Below are 23,255 nucleotides of genomic sequence, written 5' to 3'. Positions count from 1 at the left end.
ATGCAAATAGTTCAGGTTCATACCTTTAAAATGACTACTTGCACATCTCCATACGATTTTTGTACAATTTATGGAGATTTTTACAAAACTGCCTATCATTTCAGAATCGAATTCAGACCAGTCTGTGAATATGGATATTTTCACACAAGTTAGAGACTTCCAAAAATCATAATAAAATTTATGAACAAACTAGACACGTTTTCTAAACTCTAAGAGTTTACGAATTTGGTTTTTGACTTCGTATGATTTTTCTATGACTTTTCTAAAACAGTGTAGAAAAGTTAAAAACAAGTTAACAGTTTACAATAGTCATAACACTTTGTAACATGTTGAGCAAAGTGTAACCTTTGATGAGTTTGTATTTTGCATGTGTTTATCTGTTGTGATATGTTTATATAGCAGAAAATACTCTATCAAGTATAAGGGTCCTTTGTAATTACAAATAATGCAAGATGAAATATAATAAGTATAGTTATGCATTGGTTAAACTATTACATACACATGAAGGGTCTTACCATAATACAAACGGGTTTTCAATTTCCACATGATAAACTATAATAGGTATAGTTTAAGAAATTCATATCACTAATTTAGTACACAAAGGGAGATTCCACTTCCACCACAGAAAAGGTTTTTACTCAAACACTACACGTAAACTCGTTAACGTAAGTTGTGAGACAATTCTTCATTTGTACTCTTAGAGTACGGGTTAAAAATTCTTGTAAGTTATAACCAGAATCTCTTGTAGGGAGAGCGTGATAATTGTGTATATATCTATATTGGGATTGACACCCACACCTTGCTGCTAGCTACAGCGGGACCTGCAGGTCTACGGGTGACAAAAGTCATAACAAATTCTAACGCCTGAAAAACGTTGTAGCAGGTCATCCGGTTGTAGTATGATTATAGCGACTCACATAGGGAGTTAACAACATTTAAAGTTTACGGGAAATTCTACTTTAAAAAGGGTTTTTATCTATTTAAAACTGCATTCTTCGTTATAAATACGAAACACACTCATATACTCGGTCTTGGGATTTAAGACTACATAACATTTTATAAGGAAAATATTGGATTTTTCTTGCGTATACATTACAATTACAAATAAGGGTTTTCCAATCACTACAACCAAAAACTTATGAACTCACCAACTTAATTGTTGACACTCTTTCAAAACTACTTGTATTCTCAGGGAATCAGTGAAACAGGTAACCAACTGCTTTTGAGGATGGGACGCAAGACGTCAATTTATACATTTTTGTCATCATAATGTAATTGATTTTGAAACATGTAACTCATACTATGGTGTAACTTTTTCAATTATATTTATGATGTTTGTATTTACTATGAGCATTATTATACTCTATGTTGTGATACTATACATGAAGTCTGCCACCCCCAGACGTTTCCGACATCCTTGGTTTGGGGGTGTGATATATCAGTGGTCTTGATGAGTCTTATAATCAAGTTAAAAGTCATATTCTCCTCGTGGACCCCTTCCCAATGTTAAAACAGCCTTTTCTATAATATCTCGTGAAGAGCCCCTTCAGAAAAATGGTTCTTTGTCTAATGAATCCCAATCTGTTCCCAAGAGTCAACCAAGTGCTTTTAATAGTAAATTTAACAATAAGTTTACTTCTGGTAACTATGGAAATAAAAACAAGGGACAAGTAGTTCATTGCAAGAATTGTGGTCTTAAAGGACATTACTACCCATCACCACCACCCATCACTACCCACAACCACCAACCACTACCCACCACCCATTACTACCCACCACCACCTGCCACCACCCACCACAACCACCACCACAAACCACCACCCGCCACTACCACCCATCACTACCCACCACCACCAACCACCACCCATCACCCATCACTACCCACCACCCACCACCACCACTACACACCACCAACCCACCATAACCACCACCACTAACCACCATCCACCACCCACCATCATCATCACCACCCAACCAACACCACCCACCACCACCACCTACCTGCACCACCCACCACCCACCCACTACCCACCAAAACCACCACCCATCACTATCACCACCACTTGCAACCACCCACCCACCCAACACCACCCCTCACCACACACCACCACCACCCCGCCTCCACCACCCGCCGCCACCACCCCTACCCCCACCTACAAAGATTTGTTATTGTGTTTTTGATTCATTAATTTTTCTCTTGTATATAATCACATGTGATTATATGTATCGAATCATATATGATTTATATGTTATTAAATACGTATAATCACATGTGATTAAATACACGTGAAAAACTAGTGAATCGAGAATGCAAAAATGAATATTGTCCACGTAAATCATATGTGATTAGATACACATAATTACACATGATTATATGTATTTAATAAAATATTATTTACGTGGGCCGTATTTATTTTTGTGTTTCCAATTTAATAATTGACATCGTGTATTAAATCACATGTGATTATATGCATTTAATCACATATGATTTACATGGACAATATTTGTTTTCACGTGTTGATTCAATAGTTGTTCTTGTGTATTTAATCACATGTGATTATATTTATTTAGTCACATATGATTCGTATGGAAAATATTTATTCTTGCCTCGATTCAATAATTGTTCTAATATATTTAATTACATGTGATTATATGTATTTAATCACATATGATTTATGTGGACAAGATTCATTATTTCTTTCTCAATTCAATAGTTGTACTCATGTACTTAATCACATGTGATTATATGTATCAAATCGCATATGATTTATATTGATAATATTCATGATTCAATATTTTTTTCTTATGTATTTAATCATATGTGATTGTATGTATTAATCTCACATATGATTAATGTGGAAAAAGAAAAACTATTTAATCAAAAACGCGAAAATGAATATTGTGTACAGAAATCATATGTGACTAAATGTACAAGAACAACTATTGAACAAGAATGTGAAATGAATATTGTCCATATAAATCATATCTAATTAGATACATATAATCTCATGTAATTAAGCACACAAGAACAAAAACTGAATCGAGAACGCGAAAATAAATACTTTCCACATAAATTCTATGTGATTAGATACATATAATCACATGTGATTATATGCATTTAATCACATATGATAATGTGGACAATATTTATCTTTGTGTTATCGGTTCAATAGTTGTTCTTGTGTATATAATAATATGTGATTATATGTATCTAATCACATATGATTTATATAGACATCATTATTTTTTGTCCATATAAATCATATGTTATTAGATACATATAATCACATATGATTATATGTATTTAATCACATATGATTACAGTGGACAAAGAACAATTATTGAATCGAGAATGTGATAATGAATCTCATCCACATAAATCATATATGATTGGATACATATAATCACATGTGATTATATGTATTTAATCAGATATGATTTATGACAATATTTATTTTTGTGGTTTCGACTGAATAATTGCTTTTGTGTAATTAATCATATGTGATTATATGTATATAATCACATATGATTTGAGGCGGACAAGATTCATTTTTCCCTTCTTGATTCAATAGTTGTGCTCATGTACTTAATCACATACGATTATACATATATTTACATGTGATAAAATCCATGAGAACAACTATTAAATCGACAAAACAAAAATGAATTATATCCACATAAATCATATGTGATTGGATTCATATAATCACATGTGATTATATGTATTTAATCACATATGATTAATTTGGATAAAGATTTGTTTTCGCGTTCTTGGTTCAATATTTGTTATCGTGTATATAATCACATGTGATTATATGTATCTAATCACATATGATTTATACAGACAATATTCGTTTTTTCCAAATAAAATCATATGTGATTAGAAACATATAATCACATCTGATTAAATGTATTTAATCACATATGATTAAAGTGGAAAAAAACAATTATTGAATCGAGAACGTGAAAATGAATCTTAACCACATAAATCATATGTGATTAGATACACATAATCACATGTTATTATATGTATCTAATCGCATATGATTTATGTGGACAATATTCATTTTCGTGTTCTAGATTCAATAGTTGTTCTCGTGTATTTAATCATATGTGATATCACATATGTATCTAATCACATATGATTTATGTGAATAAGATACAAATTCACGTCCTCAATTCAATATTTGTTATCATGTATTTAATCATATGTCATTTTATGTATTTAATCACATACTATACGATTAATATGGACAAAGAACAACTATTGAATCAAAAACACAAAAATGAATCTTGTGCATATAAGTCATATGTGATTAGATCATATAATCACATGTGATTTAATACACGATAACAACTAACGAATCGAGAACGCGGAAATGAATCTTTTTCCTTGTCTCACTAGAGAACAAACTACATTCTGCATTTCCTTGTTCACTCTACCGGATTAGGGTATCCATGAACAATAACATAAAACAACTAATACTTACATAATATGAGAGTTACTGTAACTCACCTCCTTGAACCTGAAAATTAGCTAGCATGAGATAGATGAATCCTTTCCTTTCCGCGAACCTACACATCAATTATAACATTATTTAGCTTGTGCTTTGTTGTATTACTCTTATAAAACTTATGCACATATTTCCTTATTTTCTCTTTGATTATAGTGCTCTGTGATCTGTTTTCTTACCTTTCAACCTATTATTAGATTTTGATAAAATAACATTGTTAAAGTTCCCCCTTTTATATTTTCAGGAATATAAATATCTCGTTCTAATGATTTTTGGTTGATTTTATATTAAATTTACAAGTTAGTAACTTTAAGCTGTCACTTTCTAGATCACTCAACACTCTTGGAATAAATTGTACCAATCTACTACGAATTACATCAGACCCTTTATATGTGGCAAACTATACATCCATATATAACTATAGGCTTTGGAATTTTGGCATTTGGAGTTTTGATGAATTTATTATGATTTTTTTGAAGACAATGCATGAAATCTGTGACAGCATGGACCAACCTGAGAAAATTGCCAATTTTACCCCTTAAGGATTTGGAATTTCGAAATGTGATTCAAAGTTTGAAGAAACTAGACACGCTAATATTTCCAGAAAACTAAGTCTCATGATTTTTAGGTGTTCTTATTGACTTGCACGAATTTTAGAAGTTGGAGGACAGATTTGGGAAAATTGATCATAATAGCTTTTAAATCATTTTTGGTGTTCTATTAAGGACTTAATGGTTAAGCCCAATACACCTCTCTATTCAAATATGTAGTCTTTAAGTGCTTGCAAATAAGCTAAATTAACATTCCGTGTTGAAATATCAAGATTCATACCTGCAGTCTGTATTATACTTGTATTGTTGGAAGTGGTTGTAAATGGAAATCTATTTGTAACAAGTTCAATATGTGTACAACTATGAGTATTGTTGCAAGAAGTTAAAGTAAAGTTAGTTTGACACATGGAATCGACTCTCCCAAAGCATCCAAAACCTATAAACCATTAACAGCTTAATTTCCAACATATCATAATTAATTTAAAAGTTGTTAGAAATCATAGGATTACCTTTGACTAAACAAGACAGATATTGTAGATGGCTAAGGCACAACTGCTTTGGTGGAATTCTTTTAAGATAAAAAGGTCGTAGAGATTAGGTATCACTTTGTCATCATGTACACTAGGTGATGTCAGAGGGTTTGTTTTAGGCAAAACTGCTCTTTCAAGCATTTAGTCGAACACCTGGTGTGCAAGGCTCATTTCCCCCTTTTGCTATCATATTTAGAGTACCATAGTTGACCAAATAACTTCACAATAGGAGCAGGTAAGAATCATTTGACCCATTGCATTTTCCACTCTGGATATATTAAACCCGGAACATGAAAAATGCATTTAGATTGAGCTTCGACGGGTAAACCATGTACCAGAGGTAAGTATGAGAAGAGACCACCAATGAACTGATTTCTAGTTGCAATAGCTAAGATTAAACATCACATTTGTAGATCGGTGGCATGATTTCCAGCTTCTGATGCTTAAAAAATTGTTGAAGATCAAAACTAACATAAGCAGATAGAGAACTCATGATGCATCGTAATAATTTTATAAGAGTCTTTCTGAAAGAAAATAATGCGCAACTGATATAATGGATTATGAATTGTAAGGTTCATAATGGATAGTCTGTATCGTAGAGAGAGAAAGAGGAGAAGAGAGATATGTAGAGAGAGAAATGTAGAGGAAAAAAGAGGAGGGATACGTAGAGAAAGAATAAAGAATGTCTAAAAAATGTTCTCATTTTAGAAAATGTTCTTTTTTATATATATATATATATATATATATATATATATATATATATATATATATATATATATATATATATATATATATATATATATATATATAGTTGAGGTGCAAGCTCGCATTGATTCATTAAAGAGAATTCCCTTCCCTGGTTGTTTAAAGCTTCCAAAAGTGTTACTAGGTGACAGAGTACAGAGGCTACACAAACACAAGCTCCAATTATTTCATTCAGCAAAAACCAAAACCAAAAGTAAATATTCATATTCATGACTCTTCTGACACCTACCCTACTCATTTGGTGTTGTCTCAATTAAAGTTGCAGTTTTTTCTTCCCCCCATATCCAAACCTAATCCCAAAAACACAAATCCTACATTTTTCTTATCTCCCAATCCATACCCTCCAATTGCATCATTATCCCAAATAAGTAACATGTTTAAGTATGAACTAATTATCTTTGTCAAGAAAGTGTTAAGATGAACTATATAGTTAAACCAGTTTTGATGTCTACTATGCGTCTATGTTGAATTTTTTTTATTAAAAGAGGATAGTTATACATACCTTTTTTAATCGACTTAATTTGAACAAATAACTTCGCTATACATCTATTTACCCTTTATTGAAATGATTTAATGTTAATAAAATAAATGAACATTGTAAATTATATATTTTTACAATGTAAAGGTAAATTAATCATTTAGTCTCATTGGATTAATGAAAACATATTATCTTATCCAAAAAGACATCATCCACTCAGTTCATCCTTAAAGGACTTATGGAGAAAAGAAAAAAATAGTAATAAAGGAAACAAAATTGTAATATGGTTTAAGAAAGGAGAGCACATGATGTTTATATAATGTTATTGGCTTTTCATGTAGATAGCCATGTGAATTGATACAAAATGTGAAACCAATTATAATTATAATTATAATTATAACTATATAATAATATAAAAACACTTAAACTCTAATAACTTATAGAATTTGCGCTCAATTGCGATTATAAAGTTATATAAACTATACATTACAAGGTCAACCTTCCTTCCTTCCACTTCTAATCCTTTTGGAAAAGAGACAATACCAAGTCTGTATGTACAGAGAACATTTGTGTGTCCACAAAAAGCTGTTTCACATTTTCAAAAATAATAAATAAAAATAGCCTATTAAAAAAAAACATGTTTTATAATATATAAATGTACAATCATACCTTCATAAAAGGTCGATCGCGACTAGGAAATGATTCAATGAAACTCTCCTTTAGAAGCAATGATACCTAAATAAAAGATTCAATTCATAAAATGTAACTTTTAAGAAATTTGATTTTTGATAAATTTAAATGGTTTAAAGAAAAAAGAAAAAAGAAAAAACCTTATCATCGTTTGATTGAACATTTGTAATTGTGTGTGAACGTAAGTTGGAGCAAAGTGAATCCAAGTAAGATCTTAATACTCTCAGGAATCCCTTTGCAGCTTCCACCTGTGTTTGTGTTTGTGTTATTGTGTTTAGGTTTGGTAAGATGGAATGGAATCACAAATGGAATGGTGGATTCCATTCCGATGTGGTTAAGAAAAGAATGATTACATACCTGCACATCAGTGTAGTCATAAACAGGTCTCCTTCTCCCCAAATAACTTTCTCCAACAAGTTGAGCATGATATGGAGTTAAGGCTGCATATAACTCTTTGTATTGTGGGAAATGTGGCATATAAGATGATTTCACCTAAATAATTAAACAAAAAAAAAATTAAAAAACAATAAATAAAATACATGAACATCTGAAAAATTAAATTCACATACCTGGTTTTTATTTGCATCAACAAGAATAACATTTCCTGATTTTGATTGTACTTCAGCTGTTCTGCTCTTCACACCAACCTGTCCCCACATTTTTTTTTATTTAAATGATTAAATTAACAAAAAATTTAAATAAAAAAAAACTTACTACAAAAGGAACAGGTGCATCCAAAAAATCCAGCATGTCATTTGGCAAGACCTAAACCAAAATCAATTAAAACATCACTTAAATTTAGTTGATACTTGCTTTATATTATATAATAGCAGATTTGGTTTATAATTTATAAATTTAAGGATTTTCTTTTAATAAAAAATACCGGCATAAAGAAGCTCTGCCACTGGTAGGGACGAATTAAAGGGATAATCGATAACACTGAAGCAGATAATATTCCCTGAATCATAAAAAAATAAATAATAAATTTTTTAAGCCAACATGATATAATTATATAATTAGAGTAAAATTTATAACTACAAATAGAATACAAACCAGATTAGAACACACAAACACCATTTGCTTCTCCAACAGAGCACCTGTGAATATTGTCAACACCTGTGGAAGACATGAAAGTTGTAAATATAATTGAGATAAATGTAAAATTACGTATTTACCCCTGGTTTAAGAAAAAAAAAAAGTTACATGTTCAAGACGCATTGAGCCACATATGCATGAAATTGCCCATACTGATAAAGCAGTTGCTTCTTCCTCCACTGAAAGTGCCCTGTGAGCCTACAGTAACATACAGTACACCATCAAGTAGCAAATAGAAACTCTACATTATTTTTAAAACAAAAAAATAAATAAATAAAAACCTCTGAAAGTTCAAAAGTTGTGCTACATGACATCAAATCAACAGTAGAACCAGCCATATGTAAAACTGTTTCATCAGGTCTGTGAAATTCCAGAGGATGCAGGTGTTCAAGGGGATGAAATTTTGTTGTTGAGCCTCTTGTGGGGACACATAAACGATTGTATTCACATATAATTTGTAATGATCCATGATTATTATTCTGTCAAAAAGTTAGGGGTGAGAAATGGGAGTTTTCAAAACCTCAAGGGTCCAAAATGAAAATTCACAACACACCTTGGCCCAATCGAGAATTTCCTTGTGCTCGTTATCTTCTTGACCTGAAAAAGATGCTTCTTCTATCTCTGGTGAATCAAGATCACTCCTAAAGTTTCTATCTTCACTTGGAGACCCCTGAAAACTGTATTAACTGTCTATATAAGTCAACAAAATCAAGAAATCAATGTTCAGATTCCCAAATGATAATGATTTACCTTGAGGAAGAATCAGAGCTATCATATTGTTGAAAACGAAGAAAAGGCAAAATTGCATTTGGGATTTGTTTTTGAGTAAGTTGTTTATCATCAACATGACTATGATTATTATCACAAGCTTCCATACTTCCATTAAGCACTAGTTCTTGACCATGTTTAACACCATTTTCAGCTTCTAAATACACTTCTCCATCATTCTCAACAGATGAATCCAAATCCAAATCCAACTCCCCAATACTTTTTGTTAATCTGTCCAATCTTTCTTCAGTGAATATGCTACATGAAATTATAAACAAATGAAACTTATAAGAACATAAAGAAAACATTCATTCATCTTTATTTTAGATAAGACTAAAAAAGGAATGAATATGTTGACAAACCTGTTTAACACACCAAAATGGAGTTCAAAAAATGGAAGCCTTGTAAGAATACAGTAACACCTTCTAGTGGTTAAAACATGGCGACTAAGAGGAGGGGTAGTAAAATGTCCATCTCCCATGATTGAAATTAATCTAGAAGGTTGTTGGACTAATTCATCAACTAAAACACAGCAACCATAAAGTGTTGAATCATCTGCACCCTATAATGTTACTTACATTGTATCAAAACAATATGTGTATGTATGTATATATGTGTAATGAAAACACCAGAATAGATGATGAAATGTTACCTGTAACCTGAATACAAAGGATAGATCGTTTTGTTTAAGGTGTTCCTGAAAAAAGTAGACATAGTTTTAGATAAATGTGTTTGTTTTTTATAAAAAGTGAAAAGACTTTTTTTTTTAACAGATATACCTGTCCAAGAAGTATTTCATTCAGTTCACTCATTGATGGTGTTCTCTCAACAGTGTGAACCTAGAATTATTAAAAGTAACAAACAAGATTAAAAACTAGAGAAATTATAACAGAATAAATGGTTTTGATTATATAATTATGTAGTCTAACCTCCAATCCACCAGGAAAGCAGAATGAAAGGAGATCTTTAGACCTTAATGGAAGCTGTTTATCTGGAGGGTAGACAAAAAGAACCTGAAAGTAAAGCAAAATGATAAGAAATCATCATATCATATTTCATAACAATGGAAGAAAGTCAAAGTTTTGAGTTTTGACCAGTACCTGAGGCTCAAGATTTGGTTCTACACGAAACTGATGCCTCCCTGGACCTTCAGATCTTCTACCAAAATATTGCCTCTGAAGTGCCTGAATGTCACAATTTGGATGCAATCCAACCACTACCATGCTCTCAAATAGCCTAGAAGGTTCTTTCAATATCCTTTGATGCTAAAAGATTTGGAAATTATAAACAATCATAAAGAATTCAAGATTCAGGAATGAAAGATAGGAGTAGAGAAAAAGAAAAAAGAAAAAAGAAAAAAGAAAGATTAATTACATATTTACATACCAGGGCATCCAACTGAAAGCTTGCCCATTGACGTTTTTGGCTAGTTAATACTTCTGGATTGTAAGTTCTGCTTTTATCTTCAGAAGGAGGAGATAAGCCTTTGAGTGCTCTGAAAACTTGATTCTGAAGCTTTTGAAGAGGACTTGTATCTCCTTTTGATGAGAATACCACTGAAGGTCTTGGTGAAGGAGAAGGAGGAGTAACAGCAGTTCCAGAAGCATCTTCAGCTGTCTGCACCAAAAATGAAGCACCCCAACCTGGGCTACTTGCCTCTTCATGAGTTCCATTCCCTTTCTCCATGAATGGAAGTGGAAGTGGAAGTCCCTTTTGTTAATAATACTAGAATTTTGGAGGTAAACGAAAAGAGAAAACTATGAGCATGATTTTTTCCATTGCAAACATTCAGAATAAGTAGAAACGACACCAAATTTCAGCATTGTTAGCATTACTCTTCTTTCTTCTACCAATCACACATGTTTAAAACAATTTACTTTCATTGATTTGAATCAATTGAAACTTGTAATCCACTGAACCACGAATACACAGAAAACTACAAGATAATGAAAGTGCTTTTCATTTAATCAGAGAAACCTAAAAGTACTGGAATAGTTCTAGTTGTTGATGCTGCTGTTCACATCATGAACCAGCATAAGTGCATAACCAAATCTATTTACACATTGAAACACAAGAGTCGGAAAATTTACAAGTAATTTTTAGCGAAAACTACATATAGATTTTGATCTTACAGGGGGAGATACAAAAACTACATTTTCTCGGTTCACGATGATAAAATTACAATCAAGCAACAGAGAAACAATCATATAAAACGATCGAAACAATAAAAGTAGAAGCTTCGTTGAATTACAAAGAACAGATCAGTAAACAGAAAGAAAGTTGGAATTAACGGAGAAGGGTATAGGCGTATTGGGTATAACACGACGAGACGAAAAAGCGATTGACAGATTTAACGACAAAACTCACCTGTAAATTCGCTTTAACTTATGGACGCCACATCCATGTACGCATCCAAGATCATACGTCTCCCCCTGCATCCATCTCGGTGTGTGTTGTAGAGAGAGATAGAGAGAAAGAGAGAGAGGGAGATGATGAAGAAAGTGGAAGGAGAGTTTCTCAGGCGGCCATAACGAAGTATTAAGCTTTTTTTCCCTTTTTTTTTTTTTTGTCTTAAAAACCCCCCTTCCTCTAGAATCCATGAAAGGAGAAACGACGATAATATTTATTTATTATTTCAAGTGTTTGATTAACTTAAAAAGACCTTAACTATTATTTATTATTATTTTTGGGTTTTAAAAATGAGTGTATGGTATTAAATCATAATCATTTAATAAAAAAATAGTGTAGAGGATAATGTGTTGTAGTAATTCTTTAAATTTATAATAATGTATGATTATTTGTTTAATTATTTTTTAGAATTCTGATTTTTTTTAAATATTTATAGATTAAATGACAAAAATAATTACCGAAACTGAGATCTCTTAAAATTGAGTTTATGAAGGGATGAAATATGAATACATAAAAAAAAAATTGGAGGACTATTATCATTGTTACTCTATCAAAATCAATTATTATATTTAAATTAGTTGAATATTTGTACGTTGCGCACAATAAAATTATATAATAAAATTTCATGTATATACATGTTAAAAATAATGAGACATTAACCAAAAAAATAATAACTTTTATATTAATTTGATATATATATTTGTAATGTTTTTTGTCATATTATTAAAAAAAATCTATTAGAACCATATAATTCAATAACATCTATTTGCGGTTTGCGTTTAAATAAAATTAAATATGATTTTCGATTTAATATTACGATTTAACATTATACTTGATTAAATTAAAAATTACTTATCTATTTATTTATTTTTTCGATCATGATGATTAATTGATATATGAATCATCGTTTGCTGGTTAACACAATGTATTGTTTTTCTTATAATTAAATAAAATCCACTTATTTTGGAAAAAGTGAATTATAAATAAAAATAGTTTTTTGATATATTTTATTTAATTTGACTTTGTTGTTATGTATTTAAAATATATAAACATTTTTAATTATTTTAAAAAATAGTATTTGAATATATTTTTTAAGTTTGTTTTATATTTTGATTTATGTTTTAGATTTAACATAATATTTAAATTAACAAATAAATATATTATAATAATCATTTTAAAAATATACCAATAATAAGATAATATTTTGTATTTAATAACATAAATTAAATTAATATATTAATTATATTAAGTTGAAAATTAGAAGATTATACAAATTTCAAATGTATATTATAATAGAAAAAATATCTTCATTATTATTATAATATAGGATGATATGATATGATTATAATAATTAGATTTCACAATAAATCAAATAACACTCCTTATTAAGTTGGTCATCTTTACATGTTTGACATGCATCAATAAAAGATCATCAAATATTAGCAATGTTTGCATAAAGCACATGTTTTAAATTATCAGTTGATTGTGGTTTTTTCCATTTTATGTAAGAAATAGTTGATGTTTTAATTAGAAAACAATGATAAAAGGACTACTTCTATATTTTATTTACTTTCTATAAAACATGTGTAGGTGAGATTCTGGATTGTAGGATTTCTACAATCGGGGATTGGTATTAAAATTTTCATGTGAATTTTATAAAATTGAATTTGTTTGATATTAAAAAAATACTTGATTAATAATCAATATACTGATATTGACATTTTAGGTTTTATCAAATTATTCGAGCTCAAACTTGACCTTTACTTTATCCTGTTTAAGCTAGAGTTTATTGAATTCAAGCTTAAGTTTGAATACAAAAATGAGTTCGAATATATACAACAAGTAAATCTCGAACTTATAAGGACTTGACTCGGGTTTTTAGAAGCGTTTCAACCAAGTGTACTTTTAATATTTTTAGCCAAACTTGAAACAAACTTGCTCAATTTAAATGTAACATCCTGATTTCCAGGTATGAGAATTTTATTAAAAAGGCAAATTTTCCCTTGGAACTCATCGAGTTAATGGCCTTAACTCGACGTGTTGAAAGTTTTTGGGTCGTAGATCTTTTTGGACCAACTCGACGAGTTGGAGAGGAAAACTCGACGAGATGGTGGCTGTATACGAAACCCTAATTTTTAGGGTGTTGCACCTTATTTAAAGGCCTTAAGTCCCATTGTTGGCCACCCTAATCGCCTCCTCTGTCCAGAAACCCTAGATTTCGTGCATCTTATCCCAAGTTGAGTGTGTGAGCTTAAAAGTTGCTTCTTTTGGTCTCATTTTGAAAGAGCTTGAAGTTGGTGGTGCCTAGCTTGGAGGGGGAAGCTATAGATCCAGAATCTCCTTGAGTTTGGCTACTCTTTTGAGGTAAAAAGTCGATAACTTGCTTGTCTATTGATTAGATCTCTTTCTTTGAAGTTTGTTGTCATATTTGGCTCATTTTGGGGATTGTTCTTGGGTTGAGTATTTCATGAAGTTATCACTTCAGATTTGGATGTCTTATGGCCTCATTGGACTTAAAGTTGCAAGCTTTATCAAGTTCTAGGCCTCTTTCATGCTTTAGGTCCCTTATTAAGCCTTTCTTGAGTATTGGATCCTCCTAGTGTCATGCAAGGACGTAAAGTTAGCAACTTTACGTGGGTTTCCAACCCTTGGGTATCAGATCTGCATTTTCTAAGCATTAGATTCGATAAGAAGGTGTTGAATGTGTTAAAACCGGGAAAACTCGACGAGTTGTCCTGACAACTCGACGAGTTGGCTCGGGTTTTCCCGCTTCTCTGGATACTGTAGGAACTCGAAGAGTTGGTCCTGATAACTCGACGGGCTGGCTCGGGTTTTCCCGCTTCTCTGGATGCTGTAGTAACTCGACTAGTTGGTATGTGCACTCGACGAGTTGGGTCAACATGGACTGTTGACCTTGACTATTGTCACACCCCCAAACCGGAATGGCGGAAACGTTCGGGGGCGGAGGACGTCATGTACAGTATCACAACAATTGTATAATAGTAATCAAAGTAACAACAACCATCGTATTAATAATATAAAGTTTACATTGTGTTCAAAACATTGCATGATTTACATTAAAACTATAGCAAAAGATAAGACGTAATGATATTAAGCTCCGTCTTCGCAACACCTGAGAGGGTACTTGTCTACTAGCGTTCCTGAGAATACAAGTGGTTTGAAAAAGTGTCAACATTAAAGTTGGTGAGTTCATAAATATTTTTGTTATAAAAAGTATACTCTTTGTTCTTTGGAAAAGTTCGTCTGTTCCTTCAAAAAATCCTATATTTTCTTAATGAGTAATATGACCGTAACCATTCCTTCTGTGATCATTTAGTGATTACAAATTATATATAATACAGATCGAGTAGACAGTTGAATGTGTGGATCTGCCCTAAGCCCACAACCAAACAAGGAACAGGAAGTAAGGCGGAAGTCACACATTCCACTGTCTACCGGATCTTCATTATATATAACTCTAGTGTATTCACCAAGTAATCACAGAATTAACATTAATGATTCTTTTAGATATGATGAATGTGTTTTCTTCAGAAAATCCTATATTTTCTTTAGTAGAATGGCAACCACAATAGTTCCTTCTATAATCACTTAGTTTATACTAGCTATATATAATCTAATATCGAACGGACAGTTGAATGTGTGAATCTGCCCTAAGCCCACAACCAAACAAGGAACAGGAAGTAAGGCGGAAGTCACACATTCCACTGCCTATTGGATATTATTTATATATAACTCTGATGTATAAACTAAGGAGTTATAGAGTTAACCATTAAAGGTCCTTTAAATAAGTGTTGAACTTTTTGTAAATATGTTCCTAGTTCCACTTACTCTATTGTAAAACATTGTTTTCAGTAATAATTGTTATTGTTTTCAGAAAGTTAAATCGAAAACTGTTTACCTTTAAAATAACGATGTTTATCATAGAAAATCCTATATTTTCTATAAAACCAATTTGTATTCTTAATCGTTCTAATACCAAAAAGCACAAGTATAATTATCATACTTAGTTTAATTATACCTAGTTTTATTTATAATAAAAACTAGATGAAGATGTGTTTGCCCTGAAAACTCGATGGGACGATACTACCCTCCTATGATCACTTAGTACATACGAGTTGTATATAACCAAGATCGAACAGTCAGTTGAATGTGTGAATCTGCCCTAAGCCCACAACCAAATAAGGAACAGGAAGTAAGGCGGAAGTCACACATTCCACTGTCTACCGGACTTCAATTTTATCTAACCCTATTGTATATACTGAGTAATCACATGGTTAGTATCCCTTGAGACTGTTTAAGAAAAAGTATATCTTTACGTAAATAATTAGTTAATACTTATTGTGAATATTCATTATAACCATACTAATACATATCCAGTCCAGTATAGATCTATACACAAACTCACGCTCTCCCTCAAGGAGACTCTGGTTATAATTAGGATTCTAACGGGTACCATGGTTGGTACATCAAGCGGTTCACAATCCTGTATTAACTAGTTTACATAAAGTGAAAAACTTTTTAATAAATAACATGTAATTTTGTAAAAAGATCCCTTTGTTCCATAAACTATACCTATTATAGTTTATAAGTTTGTTTCCATGTTTTAGCCTGGACTTTGTAAAATAGTTCATATGATCCATAAACTATACCTAATATAGTTTATAAGTTTATTTTCATGTTTTAACAAATTTCGCGTTTAAATACATATTAACGGTAAGAAAACAAAATAAGTAAAATTATATTTTTAAACACAAGATTTCTTGTGATTTACTTGTATTCCCCCCTAAAAACATTGAAAACGCTTGGAAAAATATGGGGGGTATGAACTCACCTTATGTGTGGTAACGGTTTTGAATACGGAATGGAAACGGTGACCTTCGGGCTAGATTACGGGAAGGATGTCGTTTCCTAATAGATTTAAACACATAACAATATGTGTGAATGTGATGAAACTACAATTTATGTGTTGAATAAACACCAAAATAATTGAAGAATACTCACCAACACTTAATTCTACTTGAGATGAAGACCTCCTGGGACTTGAATTTGAAAGGATGAAAGAAAATGGGTTTGCTAATTTGAGAGAGAATGGTAACGTTTTTGTTCACTGAATGTGTATAATGAATGAAGGATCTTATATATGAAGTAACTTAAGTATGAAGGAACCCATGAGGCGGTTGTAAGGTTTATGGATCTAATCTCTTTGGGAAGCTAAATGGGATAAGTTATGAGATATTTAAGAGGGTGTTTTCGGATTTAAAGCTTCTCGAATTGGTGTTTACGGCCTTAAAAGGCTTTGGGTTGTGTTCACGGTCATACCTTGGCCGTGAACACTTGTGATCCATAAATATTCAATCTGTGAACACTCATTCTTGAAATCATTCATGGCCGTGAACACATTTGATCTTTATATTTCCAACCGTGAACCCCTTATACATTAATTGTTTTGGGTGAAAACTCATTTAATGCATTGATTTCTTGGTGAAAACTCATTTAATGGGGGTTATTTATGTTTTAAACCCCTAGACTTTTAACTTATTCTCATTTATAACACTCCAATTTAGTTTAAGTTTTAATCCATACTTCTTTGTCAATTCTATTCACAAGCCCTAAGGCTATAGATGATACAATGCAACAAGGATTGCAATGGGGTTTCATTTGTACTAGGTTAGGGTTTAGACTTTGATGGGTTTAAAATTTCCCAGTTGTGACAACTATTGACTTGACTTTGACCATGGTTAACCCAGTTTGACTTTGAGGGCATTTTGGGTATTTTGGGGTTTTGATAGAAATGGTCACATGGTGGTTCTAGACATTTGAGTCCGGAGCTGAGTTTGGAGTTGGATTTTACCGTTTCAGCACTACTTGTGAGGTGAGTATTCCTCACTGTACTTGTTAGGTCGAAGGCACCAAGGCCGACCCTTTTGGATTGTTATCTTGGTTATCGTATAATTGAGTACTGTAGTAATTGGTTAAATTTGAATCCTGGTAGACAAGATAATGTTATGCTTATTGCTCTGTATGATTTGTGCTTGCATGTCGATTGATTATGTGTTTATAAGTTATGTATATGTCGACACGTGTATGTGTGGTCGAGTTGAGGCGGTCATGCTTTGTGCTGAAGGCCAACAGACCTAGGGCGACCCGGATAGACTGAAGGCCCTGCGAGGCGGTCCAGTCAGGTCGAAGGCGCGACGAGCGGTCCGGATAGGCTGTAGTCCCTGTGAGGCGGTCCAGTCATGTCGAAGGCTCGGGAGCGGTCCAGATAGGCTGTAGTCCCTACGAGGCGGTCCATTCAGGCTGAATGCTCATTTATGCATGATGTTGTCTGTTATGTTTTGTTGGATTAGGTGTCTAAGTCCATAACTATAATTGGTATGTACTTGAACGGAGAGTAGCATGGTTCATTTCGGCTTGCATATCACCAGGACAATTTGTTAGGATGAACTTTTGAGAAGATGTTATTTATGATTTATTAATATATTATAAGTTCTAATATATTAATATGAAATCATATGATTTAATTAGTATTGATCAATAGTTAATTTGGAATTAATTTTGTGATCAAAAGAGACTAATTAAATTAATGGGGACTAATTATGGTAATTAGTGAAACATATGGATTGGGCTATTGATCCATGTTGGACTAAGTTTATGTAAAGATCCATAAAGAGTTAGCCCACATGAACCATGGATCATAACCCATGTGTATGGATTAGGGTTTACCCATGACCTTTAGAATCCTACACTATATATATGTTTCTCATACCCTAAAACCGGCTAGACATGTTCTTGGAGTTCATAGGAGCCGGTTTTGAAGCTAGCAACCTTTCTCTCAAGTTATCATTTGTCCAAGGTGTGTTGTGAACTATTTGAGGCATCACACTTGGGGTACTAAGTTCTTAAAGGCCAAATACAACAAGTTTTACAAGCTACATAAAGAGGTAAACTCCTAACTAGTATTTTATGTTGTTTATGTCAATTGTTTGATAGTTGTAGGCTTAATGCTTTGGAAACAATATTGCTTGTATAATTAGAGAAAACATAGATCTAAAGCATTTAGGGTTGTATGTGCACCATAGGATGTTGTAGTATACTAAAACCCAACAGTGGTATCAGAGCCTATGATTGTTTTCTATTATATTTGATGCTTGGTTATTTTTCAAAACTGAAAAAATCGATTTTTTGACTTCTAACTGCTGACTCGCCGAGTCCACTCAGTAAAAGGCCAACTAGACGAGTCAAGTTCATGCACTCGACGAGTTGGTGCTTCTGGTTGCAGTTTTTCGGTTTTTTTGGCCTGTTTTGGATTAGGATCATTACCACAAAATGTTTTAGTTCATAAAATTTGATTTTGTTGATATGGTAATGATTATCCTCATCCAATTAAAAGATAATTGTCAAAATTTTCAAGATTTATATTAGTTTATATGATTAGGCTAATTTCTTGCAAATTGTTGATATGAATTATTTTGACTTATGAGTTTAACTTGATCATAGATAAATTATTTGATTATTTTGTTAATTGAAATATTTGATCTTAAATGTTTTTAATGTCCTCCCTAACTTGTCCTCAAGTTATGGAACATGAAAAGTTTTTCATAAAAATCATATTAACTCATAGGTTATGGAAAACCAAAAGTTTTCAAGAGTTACAAAACTTGCCCTCAAGTTTTGGTATTTGAAAAGTCTCAAATTAAGAAACTCTTGTAATTAAAAAGGTGTAACTCTTGGGTTCATAAATTGAAAAAAATATTAATTGAATAGTTTCTAATTTTGAATTTTTATTTAGAACCTTGATGTCTTAAATAGTTCAATTACACCTTATGGACTTTATTAAATTAATTAAAGTGTTTAAGTAAAAGAAAATTAATAATTTCATAATGACATGATTTAAGTTTAATTAAATTGAAAGTATAATTTATTGATAAAATTAAACCATCAAGTATTTTAAATGTATAAAATACACCCTTATACTATTATAATATTAAAAGTTTAATAATTATATATATGTATAAGTAAAAGGTCAGTCTTACTGTTAGTAAGTCTTATTCACGAAGCCGATCTATAAGGGGGTATAAGGTTACTGCCTATAAAATGGCGGTTTAATGGGTGTCCACTCTCACCCACCGCTTCCTTGACTGGTGGTGGGTCGTTAGCCGAACGGGTAGGATAGGACGTTCTCAAGAAAAGTATAATGAAAATACCAAGTAACTAAACACTTATAAATTCTCAATCTTAGTTACTTAGGAAAAATGTGAATTTGGTGCTAACACATGAAATTGCACTTTGCACCTTGTTAATTCGTTAGTGGAGCGTGTGTGGTTAACCGGCATACTAATCTGGGACTGACAGTGTGTGGCAAAGGGTAGCTCGATGTTTGTCATAGATCAATGGAGCGTGTGTGGTTAACCGGCACATTGATTAGGTGATAAATGACATCGAGAGTGCCAAACACATTTGCATGGTTATTCACACCTTGTTTGTGATCCTCGACATCTCAGTCACAAACTTGAAGGGCACAATCGAGATTTAAACATGTCATTGAAAAGTTCAATGAATCTGAAAGGATCTAGGAATTTCAATTCATTTAAAACTTAATAATCAATTTCATTTTTTCGTGGTGGAAATTGGTAAATCGCCATTTACCTACCTTTAAATATTTTACAATTGGATTACGGCATCCCTCTTCCAAATTGTAAAATATTGTGTTGGGTCCTAGCCTTAATATTTAATTTGGGTGTTATATTAAGGACTTAAATCAACTAAACTTGAATTTCTCCCTTGTAGATGTCCAGTTCAGACAACTATGGTCTTCGCAAATCTTTTGGAAAAAGCCTTCCTTATGAAGATGGTGTTCCACGATTGGATCGTGGAAATGGAAATCATGCTTCATTTCCTCCACCTCCTCCAATAATTCTCCCTAACCCACATGTTCATAGATTTGAAAAAAAAATCAAGGTCACTCAAGCCCTATTGGCTAGATGGAAGGTCTGTGTGTGCACATGTCTTGGAGATGAAGTCACACATTGACAGGCTGGGAATGTTGGGTGTCGTTGTTTCAAGGAAGTGGGCTGTTGACTTGGTTCTTCAATCACTTCCTAAGTCATATAGCGGGTTCTTTAAGGACTACTATATGGGAGACACGACATGAACCTTATTGATCTAACATATTTGCTTGTTGCTGCTGAATCAGGAATGATTTGGCGCACTGGTAATGCAAATTTAATTGGAAGACATATATCCCAAACTTCCATGGATATTGACAATGGCAACATTGGAAGTCCATAAAAGCTTTCTCTTCCCAATGGAAAGGGATCGACCATGGTCAAGTCATTTGACCAAATGGTAAAGAGAAAGGATAAGTCTGAGATAGTCCCATGTACCATTACCAAAGAGTCCATATGTTTCTGTTGCCAAAAGAAGGGGCATTGTTTGCGAAGCTACCATATATACCTGAAAGATCGCAAGGATGGTAAAATCAAAAAGTTTGACTCTACTTCAGGAAAGTCCACTATCTAACTCTATTAAGTTCCTATTTGGAGATTCTTAAAACATGATGTAATGTAATTACATTTTTATGTTTAAAAGAAAGGAAGCTTAAAGGAAGAGTAAGTTGATTCTGATCGCGAAGAGATGGATTTCGATGATCAGAATTTTGAGCTGCTTCTTAAGAGTTATGATAGATTGTTTAGGAATAGATAACAAAATAGTTTTCATATGTATTTGCATTGTAAGGAAAAGTTTTCTACAATTTTAATAAATAAATTTTGATTTTATTTTAAGTTTCCTTACAATGACATTTGTGAAAACTGTTGTTTATATGTTTCCATTGATAGCAATATTGGAAAATGGATTTGGTTCTTTTGTTTGTGGTAGTGTCAAGATTTACCAAATAAGGAAAGATTCTCATCACCCAAGTTTTAGTTGGATGGAAACCTGGAATCATGCAACTTGTATTGTGTGATGAATGAGAAACTTCATCTTTGGGAAATTAAGACTAATTCCTTGTTCACATGTATATGTGAGTCAAGTGAAGGACTAGGGGATCGTGTACACTTGGTTGTGCGCTGATCAGGTCCACCACAAAGAACAATAAGACTATTCATTATGATTTACTAAAGTTTAGTAAATATGGTTATGCTTACAAGATTAAGTGTAATTCTAAATCATTGGAAAAGTTTCAATGTATGGCAGAACGAATAAGAAGAATCAAATTAGGCGGAAAGATAAAAGTTTCTCCAATCTGAGAAGAATGGAAAGTACTTGAGTATCATGTTTTATGATTATATTAGTGATTATGAAACCATATCAGAATTGATCCTCCAAGGACATCTTAGTGCATTTGTATGGCTAAGAAGAGGAATCGTGAATTGTTGAAACGGTTAAATCAAGAAGATAAATCATACTTCGTTCCAAAATCAGGTCTTAGAGTCATACTCCAAGATTGTAACTTGAGTGACATGGTCTTAAGAAAGGTTTATAACACTCATCAAATGTAGAGTAAAATGTTTTCTACTCTTGTACATTTGGAATTGGTAAGTTGTGATGTTTTGGATAAGACAAAGACCAACTAAGACCAATTGTGTGAAGTGTTTGTCTTGATAAGAAACCGCACTAACTCTTGAATGTTTGTTGTCAAGTAATGTTTCTTGACAAAGAGAATCTTATATGTCAAGAGGTCAGTAGGAGACTTAAAGATCTTGAAAAGTTTCAAGAACTAATCAAGAATGAACTTATTGTTAATCACTAGCACACGACTTGAGGTTTGTAACCTATCGTGTTGACATATTCTTGTTTCTGTGACCATTCCAAATGGCAAGAAATTAAGATTGAACAAGTTCAGTCCATATGAGTTTGGATTTGTCACTAACCATGTCTTGTGATTATGGTTATGACAAATTCACATGGATAGGAACACATACACCATAGAATCTAAGTGTCATAAGGTTTCTCTCCAATTCATGAAAATGATTATGAGGAAACGCTTTCACTAAGTAGATTTTAAATAGTTAGCAATTGTGATATTTGCATTATCAAATTCGATTATGATTACGGCATCCCTCTTCATAGTTCGAATTATGAGAAATGGCAAAAGGTCTAAACATTTGAGACTTATTGCTGTAAGTTCTAAAATTGTTTAGACACACATGTATGTTATCTAAGGAAAAGTGTATGAGTTTGAGAAGCTTAGATAAAGGCTTATCAAAGCATCTCGTGTCAGAAATCTGAACTTTGGTAAGAAAGTCAATAATTATTGATTTCTAGAAGTCCAGCTGATTTCTGGGTACATGTCAAAGCTAGTGGGAGCATAAGTGTTATGCTAATAAGACTGTAATTATTATGCTAGTGGGAGCACAATTATTATGTTAAGAGTTGCGAGTTAGCAATGTTAATTATAGAAAACAAAAAGTTTCAATTTGCTAAGACGCAG

The 23,255-nt window shown here is 32.3% G+C and overlaps 1 protein-coding gene and 1 long non-coding RNA gene across 4 annotated transcripts; both read right to left on the bottom strand.

Annotated features, from left to right (window-relative positions):
• Positions 1-1,038: 1,038 nt before the first annotated feature.
• On the bottom strand, positions 1,039-6,264 carry LOC145116343 (uncharacterized). Of its 3 annotated transcripts, none has more exons than XR_013712011.1 (3): positions 5,575-6,264; positions 4,517-4,575; positions 1,039-1,581 (listed from the first exon to the last, which is right to left on the bottom strand). It is a non-coding gene; the product is annotated as an uncharacterized LOC145116343 (long non-coding RNA). The 3 variants fall into 3 exon arrangements; XR_013712010.1 differs by lacking the exon at positions 1,039-1,581 and adding an exon at positions 2,142-2,153 and having other exon boundaries at positions 4,491-4,575; XR_013712009.1 differs by lacking the exon at positions 1,039-1,581 and adding an exon at positions 5,346-5,501 and having other exon boundaries at positions 4,368-4,575.
• Positions 6,265-7,100: 836 nt separating this feature from the next.
• Positions 7,101-11,966, bottom strand: LOC145117318 (uncharacterized). Its single transcript, XM_079053620.1, has 19 exons — positions 11,759-11,966; positions 10,778-11,116; positions 10,492-10,656; positions 10,321-10,404; positions 10,171-10,230; positions 10,044-10,088; positions 9,754-9,953; positions 9,374-9,649; positions 9,177-9,300; positions 8,905-9,102; positions 8,732-8,821; positions 8,582-8,644; positions 8,412-8,486; positions 8,243-8,293; positions 8,098-8,175; positions 7,886-8,020; positions 7,669-7,776; positions 7,508-7,573; positions 7,101-7,423 (listed from the first exon to the last, which is right to left on the bottom strand). Exons 2-19 carry the CDS (start codon positions 11,075-11,077, stop codon positions 7,355-7,357), a joined length of 2,187 nt encoding a protein of 728 aa, XP_078909746.1. The 5' UTR covers positions 11,078-11,116; positions 11,759-11,966; the 3' UTR covers positions 7,101-7,354.
• Between the last annotated feature and the right edge of the window lie 11,289 nt (positions 11,967-23,255).

This window comes from Lactuca virosa, chromosome 5, assembly GCF_052849685.1.
Source record: "Lactuca virosa cultivar CGN04683 chromosome 5, Lactuca_virosa_CGN04683_v6, whole genome shotgun sequence".
NCBI classification, from domain to species: domain Eukaryota; kingdom Viridiplantae; phylum Streptophyta; class Magnoliopsida; order Asterales; family Asteraceae; genus Lactuca; species Lactuca virosa.
This window is presented reverse-complemented; position numbering and strand designations above follow the sequence as displayed.

Excerpts from the sequence above, each read along its gene's own strand:
- LOC145117318 (XM_079053620.1), bottom strand. The coding sequence starts at position 11,077 with ATGGAGAAAGGGAATGGAACTCATGAAGAGGCAAGTAGCCCAGGTTGG. Across the intron at positions 10,405-10,491 it reads AACCAAATCTTGAGCCTCAG|GTTCTTTTTGTCTACCCTCC; the intron begins GTACTGGTCAAA and ends CTTTACTTTCAG. Across the intron at positions 10,231-10,320 it reads GCTTTCCTGGTGGATTGGAG|GTTCACACTGTTGAGAGAAC; the intron begins GTTAGACTACAT and ends TAATAATTCTAG.